This window comes from Ipomoea nil, unplaced genomic scaffold, assembly GCF_001879475.1.
Source record: "Ipomoea nil cultivar Tokyo-kokei standard unplaced genomic scaffold, Asagao_1.1 scaffold2845, whole genome shotgun sequence".
Classification (NCBI taxonomy): Eukaryota; Viridiplantae; Streptophyta; class Magnoliopsida; order Solanales; family Convolvulaceae; genus Ipomoea; species Ipomoea nil.
In genome coordinates this window covers 7,065,330-7,079,195 of record NW_017619273.1, presented here as the reverse complement: position 1 = coordinate 7,079,195, position 13,866 = coordinate 7,065,330, and the positions used below count along the sequence as shown (strand labels likewise).

General features: G+C 36.9%; 1 protein-coding gene across 3 annotated transcripts; it reads left to right on the top strand.

Annotated features, from left to right (window-relative positions):
- Nucleotides 1–1,218: 1,218 nt before the first annotated feature.
- LOC109159968 lies at nucleotides 1,219–7,991 on the top strand. 3 transcript variants are annotated; one of them, XM_019308083.1, is made up of 7 exons: nucleotides 1,338–1,476; nucleotides 3,271–3,310; nucleotides 4,094–4,507; nucleotides 4,790–5,833; nucleotides 5,930–6,750; nucleotides 7,072–7,538; nucleotides 7,833–7,991. In XM_019308083.1, the coding sequence occupies exons 4-6, from the start codon at nucleotides 4,819–4,821 to the stop codon at nucleotides 7,405–7,407; spliced, it is 2,172 nt and encodes a 723-aa protein (XP_019163628.1). In that variant the 5' UTR covers nucleotides 1,338–1,476; nucleotides 3,271–3,310; nucleotides 4,094–4,507; nucleotides 4,790–4,818; the 3' UTR covers nucleotides 7,408–7,538; nucleotides 7,833–7,991. The 3 variants fall into 3 exon arrangements, with proteins under 3 accessions (XP_019163627.1, XP_019163628.1, XP_019163629.1); XM_019308084.1 differs by lacking the exon at nucleotides 1,338–1,476 and adding an exon at nucleotides 2,385–3,172; XM_019308082.1 differs by lacking the exon at nucleotides 4,094–4,507 and having other exon boundaries at nucleotides 1,219–1,476.
- The last annotated feature ends 5,875 nt before the right edge of the window (nucleotides 7,992–13,866 follow it).

Genomic DNA, 13,866 nt, shown 5'->3' with positions numbered 1-13,866 from the left:
TACTTTTGAGACTCCAAGTTTTAATCAAATAATAGTGCTTCAATGTGTTTGTGTTTTTTTCATGGGATTGTATGTATATATATATATACTTTTAAATATTTGTTTCATTATTTGTGTATTAACATATTTTTCGTAAAGGGTCAAATAAGCTCTAAAACTTTACCTACAAAGTCAATTAAGTCCCTAAACATTACAAAGTTGCAATTAGATTCATAAACATGTCATTTTGATGCATTGAGGCCCATCAACCAGTTAATGCAGGTCACTGGTATTCTGGCCACCTTCTAATTCATTCTGGCAACATTTCGATTAACTCCGACAAATTTTCGAACAGATCTGCTAAAATTTGAAGAAAAACACGAAAGAAGTGACCAAAAGGTCACATGCCAGAGATGGTCGCCTTCTTAACGTTGTTATTCATCACGCTTACAGAGTGCAGAGGCGTCAAGGAGTTGAGCTGCGATAGCGTATAGACGTCGATTCTTCTTGCGAGTCCTATCCCTTTCAGTTTCAGACTGAATTGTCCTTTCAGGCAGATCAGACCTATGCAAACAGGAGTATCATTTTTGTAATACGGGACATTGTTGATGCTCCAGCTGTGAGGCATTAGTCAGAGAATTCATGAACTTGAAGAGGAGGTCGGGGACCGACGGCGGCTCCGTGAACAACGTCGTTACGAGGCACAAGACGTGAAGCATCAAGAGCAGCTGCAAACATAGTGACATTGAATCCATGGAGATGATTGCTGATTTTCACGACAATTTCGAGTTAGTTAGTCTAATTTGTGTGTTTGTGCGATGGAATTGAATGAAGAAAATGGGGAAGATCTAGCGGAAGGATAAATGAGGAAAACTGGTGGGGTTGATTGGAAATTCGCCGGATTGGATTAGAATGTTGCCGGAATGAGGCATAAATAATTTTTTAAATAATAAATAAAAAATATTTGTTTTAAAAAATAAAATAAAATGAACACGTGTCAACACCATATATATTTAACATGACAAACAAGTCAATTTGGACTTAATTGAACAATTTTAACGGGTTAGGAGACTTGAATAAAATTTGTTTTTACTTTAAGGACTTAATTACACTATCCACCTGACTTGGGGAGCCAATTTAACACTTTTTATTTTTAAATTAATATAGAAATTACTAAAGACTTTGTGATCAATTGGTATCAAGTTGGTTCACTATGTGTAAGGTTATGAGTTCGAGCTTTTAGTACTCAAAAAATTTCCGGTGAAACCGCTGTGAACAGTGATGGACGACGATGAACGTAAGAACTACCTACAGGAATTGCCGGATGATACGCATACGCTCAGGAATAGGAATGCGAGGGCCAAGGACATACTATGCTGTGAATCCAGCAAAAGTCTGACCGATGGTGGTGAGAAGCTGAGATACTTCATCAGGCGCCGCCGGCTCCAGAATGAAGTCAATGAACTGGAAAGGAGGCAACGTGACCAACTCCGAAAGGTGATTTCTTATTAGTTTAACTTTTAGATTGAATAACGTGATAGGTTAACTTTAAACTTACAACATTGATTCATTATTCTAGGTTTGGAACTATATGGAATTCCAAAACCCTGACATAGAAGTGAATGTGCCTATTCAGTTAATAGGTTAGTTTTTACTCGAGTTTTATTGATGAATATATAAGCACGGCGTTCTGTGAACAATTGTTATCAAAATGCAGTAACCTGGTTATTGCAATGACTGGGAAGCTGTGATTTAAGATAGTATGGTTGGTTTTGAATTTTTTTTTTGTTTTGTTTTGTTTTGTTTTTCTTTTGTTCAAGTTGTGCAAAATCTGGATGACCTAACTTTGATCAGTTGATGTAATTGTGAGACTAATGTGAATGACAACAACTGAATATTTTAACTCATCCCCGAAATAAATGCGTCCCTGACATTCTTTCAGTTACATAATTTTCTGCCAACTCATATTCTTTGCTCTGAAAAGAAAGATGCTTTGGCATTTTATATGCTTTAGCTGGTTGTTGTTAAACAGATAAACATATTTATCTTGTTAAAATGTTTTAAGCTGGTTGTTGTTAAACAACACATATTGTATCTTGTTGCGGACTACCGGACTTAGAGATTGATCATAGCAATATACTCTACGTAGCATTGACGCATAGTTGTACTACTACTATACTATTATTGATTTCACACTTGTTATAATCTATAAGAGTGGACCAAGGTCACTCAATTGAGCTATAATGCACATGGGCCAAACCCACCACTAAATGATGGAATCCAATCAATTAGCTAGTCTAACTAATGACCTTATAAACCCATATGTTCTGTATTACTTTTTCAATGTGGGACTCTTAAAAACACTAAATATATTAGGTATCTAACATACCCTTGAGCCAGTTGAAGGAAAGATGCGAAGATTGATTTGGAGTTTGTTGAAGCAATGTGATGCGAGTTCTTTAGTAAATACATTTGTGACCTGATTGTTAGAAAGGACTAGTGAATAACTGAATATGAACTCCTCATGAAGCCACTTGCACTCTATCAAAGCGATAGTCAATTTTCGAGTGCTTCATATGTGCACTAAATATAGAATTGTGACCTTAGGTAGATAGCCTTGACATTGTCACAATGTGAGAGTGGTGCATCCCATAAAGGGCTATGTAGTAATACTGCATCTAAGTGACCTTGATCCAGGATTGCGCCACAGCCATATATTCTGCTTTTGTACTTAAGCGAGGCATGGTGTGCCATTTCTTAGAACTACGATAAATAAGATTCGGCCCAAAAAGCACGGCATAGCAGGGCTGGAGCATCTAGTGTCTTACCTATTTCATTTTCTTCTTTTCCCCCTAGCACCCAAGGTTTTGCTGGTTGAAAGATGCTATAAAAAATCCTGTTGATAAATAACACTTATCTAATTGCTTCTCTCTCCTTTTTTTTTTTTTTTTTGTTAAGTAGATTTGTGTCACTTGCAGATGTACATTGTGCATTTAAATACGGCATTGCAATTGAAGAACATGTTCTTTGTCCACTACATTACATTAAAGTTTCATAGTTCTTTTTTTGTACTAAGAAAACACATGTTGGTGAATTTTATGTACATTTCGCCAACAGAAGTGGCAAGATTTTTCGGTAGTGGTAGATGTGCTTTGAGTGCTAACCTAAAACTCTAAAAGTAATTGTAGCATGAGTAAGTCATCTTCACGTATTTACTTTTACAATATACACTGAATATGAATTCTATTACTCATGCTCATTTTTAGCCATTAATTTTTATTTCTTCTACAGGAAGTTGTTAAACAAGAAGGGCATGACCACATTGGGGCAGGTGAAGTTCATATTACTTAAGTAAATATGTTGTATTATCTTTTCTGCTGTAATATATATGTCAGAATTGTGTGTCCGTAGGTGTGCATGTATATATTTTGTATGCATATTGCATTGTGTTGTAAATTGTAATTATGATCTCCATCATCATGCAAGTTCCATCACATCTTTGATCACTGTGAATGGAAAAATTCAGCACTGGTTTGCTTAACAGAGCCTCCTCCTCTGTCCATATCCAGATGACCTTGACTACCGTCAATAAGAACTAGTTTGTGTTTGTGCTGCCAATGTTGGCTTTTCTATGGCTGTGATGAAGATTTAAACATTGATGGTTGTTGCAGAATTTTGATCTTGTCATTTTTCTTAAGAATTTGTGCTTTAATCATTTTTAAGCATTGATCAGGATTATATATGCCAGTTTTCCAAGGCTCGACTTGGATTGACTTGCTTTGTAACCTATCTTGTTTTATTGTTTTTGCTTCATTTGTGATTTACAATTTTACCTCTCAGATTGTTTTTTTTCCCAGTATCTTTTGCTTACTGTTGGGTAAGCTGTTAGAAAGAAAATGATTTATTGCAGACTATTGGATTTCATTGGGTTCTTGAAATATGTAATATGCAAAAAAGAAAAAAACACACACACACGCACAATAGGCATATTAAACTTCTTGGAATGGAAGTATGCAGGTCTTATTTTATTTTATTTGTTTTTTTTTTTATATATGTATAACACTATAGCTAGATGATGCTATTTACATCACATATTCACCTGTTACCTCATCAGACCCCCCTGCTCTTCTGCGGAGACAGTCCAACCAGCTTCCTTCAAAGGTCAATGATGGAGAAGAGCTCTAAAGGAAGGTCAGGCTGTTGACATCAGGCTAGAGTTGTTGAGCCGGGTTGACATGTTGTCAATCTTTAACCAGATGACCTCGGAAGAAAAGCGCGAGTATTTCCCGGTCCAAGCCCTCGTATATAAATATTGCTTAATTTTCAAATCCTAGAAAAATAAATAATAATATAAAAATTGCAAAACCTCGGGTCCTTGCATAGTCGGGATGAACCTTAGTGAAGAAGCTATTCGGGTTCCCAAATTTGTATATGCTATCGTTTCTTCAATCTGTGTGTCTGAATCTCCTGAGAGAAGACTCACGTGGATCACCCTAAGCCCTACATGTTTTTGCAAATTTTTTATCAGGTATTCATTATATTTTGGTTATGAATATATTTATTTTAATGTATGTCATGCTGTTTACTTTACTGATGATTACTGAAATTGATAGTTGTATGGTTTTGGTTTAATCTTCCCTCTTTACTTTCTTTCAAGTTTCACCTGAACAAGGTTTGATCTCTTGCTATGATGTCTTTGAGTTGGGAGGAGTGGAGGACCCCCTCTTTGATTTTTATCTCGAATCCCATTGTTGGGTGGATCGTATTGACCTAAATGCCCATAAACGCTAATCTCATTTCTCTTTTACAGGTACCTCTCCTCGTGGGAGTTGTAATCCCATGCCCACATCGGATAGTGGGGCCGAATATGGCCAGAACAGCTATTGTAGTCCATCCAAAAACAGTGGGAGTCCAGACCCTTCGTTTTCAAAAACCCTTTCTTCAAGCTCTAGTGAGACCATTATCAAGGAAATTGAAGTGAATATCCTCATGCCTGACCCGAAGACAGTACAAACTAATGAGAACAAGCCCATTATTCCTGGTACTGCTCCACATACCCTGGTTGTGGATCAAATGACGGGGGAAGATCAGGTAGGATCTGCTGCGCGCTCAAAAGGGAAAGGAGTGGCTTATTCTAATGGAGGCCTGGAAGAGGTGGATCCAGATAAGAATTTTGAAGGGCACTTCCGCCAAATAAAGAGGCGAGTTGTGCGGGACCTTCCTCTAGACATTTCAAAAGCAGAATATAGTGAGGCACGTAAACTTATCTCGCGCAAATTCAAGACATCAGCTCCGGATGGATGTCGCAGTTTGATGGCCATGGATGGGACTTATGTGGCTGTTCACTATGACTCCATCAAGGCAGGTCTGCGTTTCCCCCTGCATCCATTTCTGGTGAAGGTGCTACTTCATTACAACTTGGTCCCTGCAATGATCCCTCCTAACGGTCATCGATTGATCACATTGTTTCTTATGGGCCATGCGCTTTTGGGAAAAGAGCCAACATTGGAGCTGTTTCAATACATGTTTATTATATTTGAAGGGGTTGGTGAGATAGAAGGCTTTGTACAATTTCAAAGTAGGCCTAATCGCCGGATGGTTGAGAAAATTCCCAAGAACACCAGAAGTTGGAAGTATAAGTATTTCTTCGTAAAGTTGGAGCAAGATGAAGTTGGGTTTGTGAACCAGTGGTCCTCCAAGGTTACTAAGGTTGCCAGCCCCAGCAGGTCAGATGCCCTCGACAAAGATGTGGCAGCTCTGAGGGCCTTACAGTTAGATGGACTGAAGGGCATCACACCCAAGATCCTTTCAGATCTGAAACTTGGCCCTCCAATCCGGGATCAGCTGGATGGAAGTAAGTATAATTGGTCTTTATTTTCATAATACTCCTTTTTTCATTTGTTCTGTCTTATCTTCTCTAATGTGGATCAGGATCTGCTTCTAATTGTAGGTGGTTCATCAGGCTCAGGTCTTCCAATCTATGTGGGGATCGCTTCATCTGGAGCTCATGCACAAGGCTCACCACCCATTAACAATGTTCAAGGGGCATCCAGGTCCGCCAAGACTGAACCAGTGCCATCTATCGGGGCTCAAACATCTAGCCCTCATGTTGATACTTCTACCCCTTCAGCCATTCTATCTAGATTAGCCAAGTTGGCCCAAGTCACAGCAAGCTTGAAGAGGAAAACCTTTTCTGCTGGTGGTGCTGCAAAGAAGATAAGATTCGGTCTCACTACCAATCATAGTTCCTCTGCCTCTCGTTTGGAGGAGAGGGTCATTCAATCCAGCAAGGTTTCCCCACAAGTATTGGCCAAGATGATGTCTCGGAGGAAACCAAGCGGCGGGCCTATGGAGGGAGGAAGAGAGATTAGAGCCAAACATGTTCCCGATCCTGCTGGCAGTCCCTCTGTTCCTCCAACCCAAGTTTGCAAAGCAGAGCCCCAACCTGCTAATTATGGTCCCAATGAACCAGGCTTCATCCTCGATGACCCATCTGCACAAGTCAAGACCAGCAGGCCTACTCACGAGGAGGTGGTAGCAGGAGCTAGATCCGCTAAGGTAGCTCCACCTGTTACCTCATCAGAGCCCGCCAGCTCTTCTGCCGAGCCAGTACAGCCAGCTTCCTCCAAAGGTCAACGATGGAGAAGAGCTCTAAGGGAAGGTCAGGCTGTTGACATTGGGCTAGAGTTTTTGAGCCATGTTGACATGTCAATCTTTAACAGGATGAGCTCAGAAGACAAGCGCGAATATTTCTTGGTCCAAGCCCTCCAAGTAAGTCTTAATCATCATGTTGAATTTGAAAGATCCAAAGGCCTGGTGGTGGAGAACAACAACCACCCGCCAATTAGGCAGAAGCAGAGATGAAGAATCAAGAAATGAGAAAATGTATATAGTACTGAAAGATTACAATATATTACTCTAATTCTATGTTTCTAATGAAGAAACATAGTGCATGTATATACAGACACATAACTGTTAATTTAAGCACCTATTCATAAACAGACACAACCCTTTGTTTTTCAACATATCTATCCTTTTATAATTTTCCCTTTCTGATCTGACCATTAACCAATTCTGCTTTTTTGTTTCTAGAATGCTGCTACCTCCACGATTTTCATAGATCAGAATGCCGAGCTGGAGGCTGAATTGCAGGAGGCTCGCAAGAAAATATCAGCCCAGGCAGGTCAGCTGGAAGAAGCCAAAGAGAGCTTATGGGCTGAGCAGGCGAAGACCAAGAAGTTGGAGAAACGGGTCTCTGAACTCGAGAAGGCGGAGCTTGAAGAGCGTGTCCGGGCTGAATGCAGAACTAGCTTGCCCTTCCTTTCTGAAGTTATCTCTCAATTCTCGGTTAATGAAGATGGCCAAGAGTTCGTAATTGGATGCGGTCGAATCCAACCCAGCTCTTCACAACACATTGGAGGAGAGTAGAGCTAAGGCGACTTTCCAGGGTATGCGGATGATGCAGAAGACTATCTATGAACAATTGGAGGTCATGTGCCCTGGTTTTAAGGCTGAGGAGTGGGGTCTTCCAGAAGAGATTGCGGATTTGGAAAGTGAATGTTGAATATTAGGAAACCTTTGTCTCATTCCTAGTAGAAGCTATCTTAGTTTCCTATTCTTATTAGTAATTTCCTATTCCTCCTATTAGGACTAATTTTGTATCTAGTTTAGTATATATAGAGGTCCATAGAAGTATAGAATATACACAAGGAGATACAATGTATTGTAATCTTTCATTATAATATATTCTCTCTTATTCTTGGTTTCTTACATATTTTGCTTACGCCTAATTGGCGAGCGGTGGTTATTCTCCACCCGCCAGGCCTTTCAATTCCTCAATTTCAACCGTGAAGGACCTAGGAGCCGAGCTGGCACACCTCCACCTTCTTCTGCTTGACCTGGGCAGCAAACCTGCCTATAATTTCCCCAAAATTAGGTTATCTTCATTGTTCTTCAGTAAACATGGCTTTGGCTAAGCCTGTTCTGATATCTTGACTTGCAGTGAGAAGAGATTTTAAATGAATGGTATCTTCATTGCTTCCTCTGCTTTTAGTTAAGCAGTGAAAATTTTGCTACTGAGATGTAGAACTCAATGGAAATTGTGAACTTGTTGTAGGAAGAACTAAAGAATAATGTTATCAAGTGAATTTTACTATGTTTATTGCCTCTGTCTATTTGTATAAGAAAAATCTTACTTTGGATTTTAAGTTGATTGGCAGATTAATGTGTATAAACCAAACTCGACTAGTCTTGCACCTTTTTTTTTTTTTTTTTTTTTTTTTTTAACTCATGTGCCTCATGAGTCATGATAAACACTAATTGTTTACCTTTTGGTTGGTTGTACTGATCATTTGCAGGCAGAACATCAGAGGATGATGAACCAAATGGAGCCATTCTAGAGAATCGACCCCCTAGGTTAGTTTCTTTGATCTGAAATGCTGCAACTTTGTTCTAATCACCTTATCACAAGTAAAACCAATATCTGCCAATGGTGAAAGGGAGGGGAATCCAAAAGCAAAACCAAAGCATTTTCCAAGAAGAGACCTGCAGGTTCTCCTTTTTTTGATTTTTGATTTTTTTAATTTAAATTTCCGGTTAAACCACAAGGTGTCCTGAGCATGCTCTAAATGTAGGAGTCACCTTTAAGTCTGTACCTTACCCAGATTAATCTCCATTCGCACCAAGGCAGCCTAATTAAGAGACAAAAAATATATATGCAATTGACATTATTTGTAGGTTTCTTGGGTTAAATTGCTGAGTTGACATATAACGTGGCAGATTTATAAAGTTGATGCTGACATGGACAATAAAATATATGCAATTGTCAGTTTCAAAAAAAAAAAAAAAATGCAATTGACATTATTTGTTTGCGGGACTCTATGGGCTCTTTGGTGGCAGCATTAGCTTTCCCTATGGGCTCTCTCATTCATCCTCGGTAAATCCTGTCACTAGTTGTCTTTAGTAGCTTTGATTCTGTATTGGACTCTATCTAGACGGTTCTTATGTATGATTTTCGGAATTTTACAACTCGAAGAATTGTTTCTTTGCAAAAAAAAAAAAAAAAAAAAAAAATTGTAATTTATGCCCCTCACAAATATGTCAATTATCAATATCATTCCTGATTTATTAGTGGTGTAAATGTTGCCCATTAATTTTCAAAATGTGACATAGTTGTGTAAATGTGATTACCCATCGTTTTTCCTATTTGAAAATCACGTTTTTTCCTCCATTTTTCTTAATCCGTTTGTTCTCTTTTTGCCGACAATAATATTTCACATTCTTCCTATTAGGGGAGGAGTAATATATGTTACATTTAAAAATTGAGTTACAACATTTACACCACTAATAATTTAGGGATAACATTGATAATTGACGTATTTGTGGAGGCATAAATTACAATAAAACATTTATATAATTACTTCTCCATTTTTTTTGTTAAGTAGATTTGTGCCACGTGTAGATGTACATTATGCATTTATAATACTGCTACTCTTTGTTCGGATCATCTTATAAAAGTTTCATGTGTTTTTTTTTTTTTTTTTTTAAATACCAATTAACAAGATTTTTCGGTAGTGGTAGATTTGCTTTGAGGAGTAACAATATACACTCAATAGGAATGTTATTATCATCCTCATTGATCCTTCGGTAGGAATATGGATGACAATCGGTCAGGAGGGCTGCATCTATCAATCGATTTATCGTATATTTTCTCTATTCACCTCTATCTCCACCTCAACCTCGTATCAAGTGGACTTTTTCAAAAATCACATTTTAAAATAATAATAATAATAATATTTAAATTAGTTACACATAATAAAATAATAAAATTCATTAGTTATACTAAAACATAAAATAATAGAAGTATTTAAATATAATAACTAAATAGTTAATTTTTAAAAATAAACTTAGTAGTTTAGATATAAAAATATTAAAAAATTACACGAAATTATAGAAACTTTTATAAATAATTACATATTAGTATTTATTTCACTATTAAGGTCAATGTAATTAACTACTCAAAAAATCAAGAAAAGACAAAGGTCATAAGAAAAGCTGGAAGGGATTGGGGAGAGGGATAACCTTCATTCCTTTCCTTGCCTTCAAAGACCTAGCATAGGTAAAGGGACAAGACAAGATGGGTAGATATGTTATCCAATATGGATGGAACTGGTTGTGAGTCCCTCTCCGAAATTGAGCTAATTTGTCACACTTCGTTGTTCTCCCTATTTCAAAAGAAAGATAACCGAGAATTTCCAATCAAAACAAGGAGCTAACAACTCTGGCATCTAAGCTCATGTTCTTATTCTTCCTTCCTTTCTCTTTAAGTCCCATAGGGACATACACATGGTGGGTCGGGTGGGATTCTAGACGAATTTTGTACATTGAATCCAAATCTAACCCGATCCACCTTGAGTTTACTTTTTAAAAGGTTAAAGATTCTGAAATGAGAATAAAATTAGATTTGTTGATAAAAATGAGAAGGATTTGAAACTTGGACTAGAATAGAAAAAGAGCATTTGGAGCATGCGTTTCATGTATGTTTTTGTAATTTTATTTTTTCTCGCATATTGATCATAGATGCAAGTGGAACTTGCGCCTAATGTATTATAGGTATACTCTCCCACAATTGCAAGTGGAAATTCTACAAGAAACGCATTGGTATAGCATCTTATATCCGTTGAGGCGATCAATCAACGGATTAAATCGATCAACGTTGGCATCTTTTATTGCGGGTTGGAATAACGCCTTCACTGTGTTTGTATTTGGTGCGCAATATTTGTATATGGTCATGCTGTTTTGCATTCTGCTGCGTTTGTATTTGACGCTGTCAATTATAGTCGTACTCCACTCGTCTCTTCTCGCCAGCCGTCGACGGTGAGAGACGCAAGTGGTGAATTGGGAAATGCCTCGTATTCTACGAGAAATGCATTTTCCACTTGCGTCTATGGGAGAGTATACTTATAGAGCCGTCAAAACGGGCTTAGCCCGCCGGGCCGCCCCGCCCCGCCCCTACTTAGGTAGGGGGCGGGTTTTGAAAATAGAGGACCGTTTAGGAGCGGGTTTTTTGGCCCGCCCCGCTTAGGCCCGCGGCCCGCCAGGCCCGCCCCGCTGGGCCCGCGGGTTGCCCGCCAATATTATATTTTATTTTATATAAAATATTTTTATATAAAATATGCACTTTAAAATTATTGTTATGTGTAATATTTTTGGACTTTGTAGTTGTGACTAGTTTGATGTTTGATTATTATGTTTTATGTGAGTTATAACTTATGTATCAATTTATTTTAATTAGTTAGATGTTTGATGAACAATTTTTTTTTTTTTAAAAAGAGGTTTCGGCGGGGGCCCGCCTAGCCCGCGGGCCACTGGCGGGGCGGTCCGGGCCTATCAAACCCAGGCCCGTTTAGGAGCGGGCTTTTTTAGCCCGCCCCGTTTAGGCCCGCGCCCGCCGGGCTTTGGCCCGCCCCGCCCCGCCAGCCCGTATTGACAGCACTATATACTTATAGCCATGAGACGCAACTGGTCTCATGTATAATACATCAGAGGCAAATTTCACTTGTGTTTGTGGTTAATATAGAGAGAAAAAAATTAAAAACGTATGTGATGTGCATTTCTAACATAAAGACCCTGTTTGGTAAAAAATTGGCCTATAGATCAATTTTGGCTTATTTGATCACTATTAATTGTTTGATTTAGTTAAAATATCAATATAAATGTTTGGTTAATTAGCTTTTTGCAACTCTAAAAGGCTAAATTTCAAAATGCTACTCCAAACAACTTTTTCAATTAGTTTTTTAAGAAAAGAAATTATACTAAACAGCTATCAGCTAATAGCTAATTTACCAAACACTTTTCTACAATCAGCTAATGTTATCAACTATTTATACCCTCTAATTAACACAATCAGCTAACAACTAACATCTATCAGTTAACAGCCATTTTACCAAACAGGGCCAAAATGCATGTCCCAAATGCTCTTTTTAGATTCTAGTTCAAGTTTCAAAATTTTTAAATTTTTATCAACAAATCTAATTTTATTCCCATTTTAGTTTTTGGTTACTTTTTAAAGACACACCTCCGACTCACCACCTACTATCACCTAAAAAAAATCGATTCATGTTAGGTGATTTCAGGTGGATATGGACGGAAGTCAATGAACAAGAAGGACATGACTTACTGAGGCAAGTGAAGATCGTATCACTCCTGTAAATAAAATAATAATAATTAATTAAAAAAAAAAAAGCGTGAGAACGCAATAGGCATATTAAACTTGTTGGAACAAGAGCACACAGGCCATTATTTTTTAGTTACCTATTCATAAATTTTGGGTGGAAAAAGATAAAATCTGGGAGTTTTGCTGTCTAACTTTGTAAGCTTTCTCTTTCACTCAAGATTTTGACATCTATCAATGAAAAGATTAAAATATCACTTCGATAACTCGATGAGGATTTAAGTAGTGATTATTATCATAACATATGAACTTTTTTTTTTGTTTTAAAAAATCAAAATTAATACTTCAATTTAATCCGAAACCATAGTTGTGTAAATTGTAATCCCGAAAATGCCAGCCCGCTAAAATTCTAAAACCAAAAAGAATTTCAAGAATTGGCTGATGCTCGACTATATACACTCCAAGAAATTCCCCCATTATATTTTTCCTCCCACACTCTAGTATTCATATCTCTCCCCCATCCTCTATGTTTAGTACCGGCTGTTGTTCTGTGAAGGGTAAAGATTAGAGCAATGACTGACAAAGAGAACAACACACGTCTATCGAAGAAGAGGGCGGCAGAGGCGATGGCGATGGCCGCTTAGCTGCAACTGCTGAGCAAGAAAAGAATGGTTTTGGGTACAGGAAGAATACAAATAATCAAATAAGATTAATAAATTATCATCTGCCCTTCAAAAATATTTTGTGTTTATTTAATTTCCTCCAATATTTCAAAAATGCAATGATTAAAAATTAAAATGGTAAATATGCAAACCATCTTGTACCTTAAAATTTAAAATATTTCAAAAGTGAAGAAAGTCTATATAAAAGAATAGAGCCATACTTCTGCTTTTATATCCATATATGGTGATTAAATCAAGCAACTTTTACATGAAAATTTCAATTCAAAAATCAAAATTGAAGGATCAAATGATGTTTAATTTGCATACTTTTGCATATATGACTCTTTTATTATAGTCTTATCATGCGTTTTTAAAATTATTATAATACAAATAATACACCTAGCTAGAACCCAAATAAATATCATAATAAAAAACACATGATAATAAAAGAGTCATACAAATATCATTTAATCATTTTGATTTTGAATTGAAATTTTCGTGTGAACTCTTTCTACTAAACATGCATTTAGCAATGGAGAATGAAATTTATATCTGAAACTCTTATATGTATAAATACATATTATACAATTGATTTTATTTGTTTTTCTTTGTGCTAAAATAGTCATACATGTTATTTAACTAATATTGCAAGAGCATTTTCCTACATTAGAAAAATATGTAGATTTAGACTGTAATAAATACGTTTCAACCTTTTAAAATGTTAGAAATATGTTGCTAGCTAGAATACTCTCTCTCTTGTGCAAATGGGGGAGTGGGGTGTAAATAGTGAACCCAAAATGAATGCAACTATAGATTCATAATATAATGTCACTACTATACGTCGTTTATATAAAGTTATTATTGTAGGTTCGCTAAGTTACTTTGCAGATTTATTAAGTTACTATTACATGTTCATTAAATAATTGTTGCAGGTTCATATGCTCAATATTATAGTTCAAAATGTCAGTATTGCAGACTTATAAAGTCAATACTACAAATTCATAACACAATTATTAAAATGACATATTAAAAAACATATTAATATGACCTTGA

Excerpts from the sequence above, each read along its gene's own strand:
- LOC109159968 (XM_019308082.1), top strand. The coding sequence starts at position 1,261 with ATGGACGACGATGAACGTAAGAACTACCTACAGGAATTGCCGGATGAT. Across the intron at positions 3,311-4,789 it reads GCATGACCACATTGGGGCAG|GTACCTCTCCTCGTGGGAGT; the intron begins GTGAAGTTCATA and ends TCTCTTTTACAG. Across the intron at positions 6,751-7,071 it reads TCTTGGTCCAAGCCCTCCAA|AATGCTGCTACCTCCACGAT; the intron begins GTAAGTCTTAAT and ends TTTTGTTTCTAG.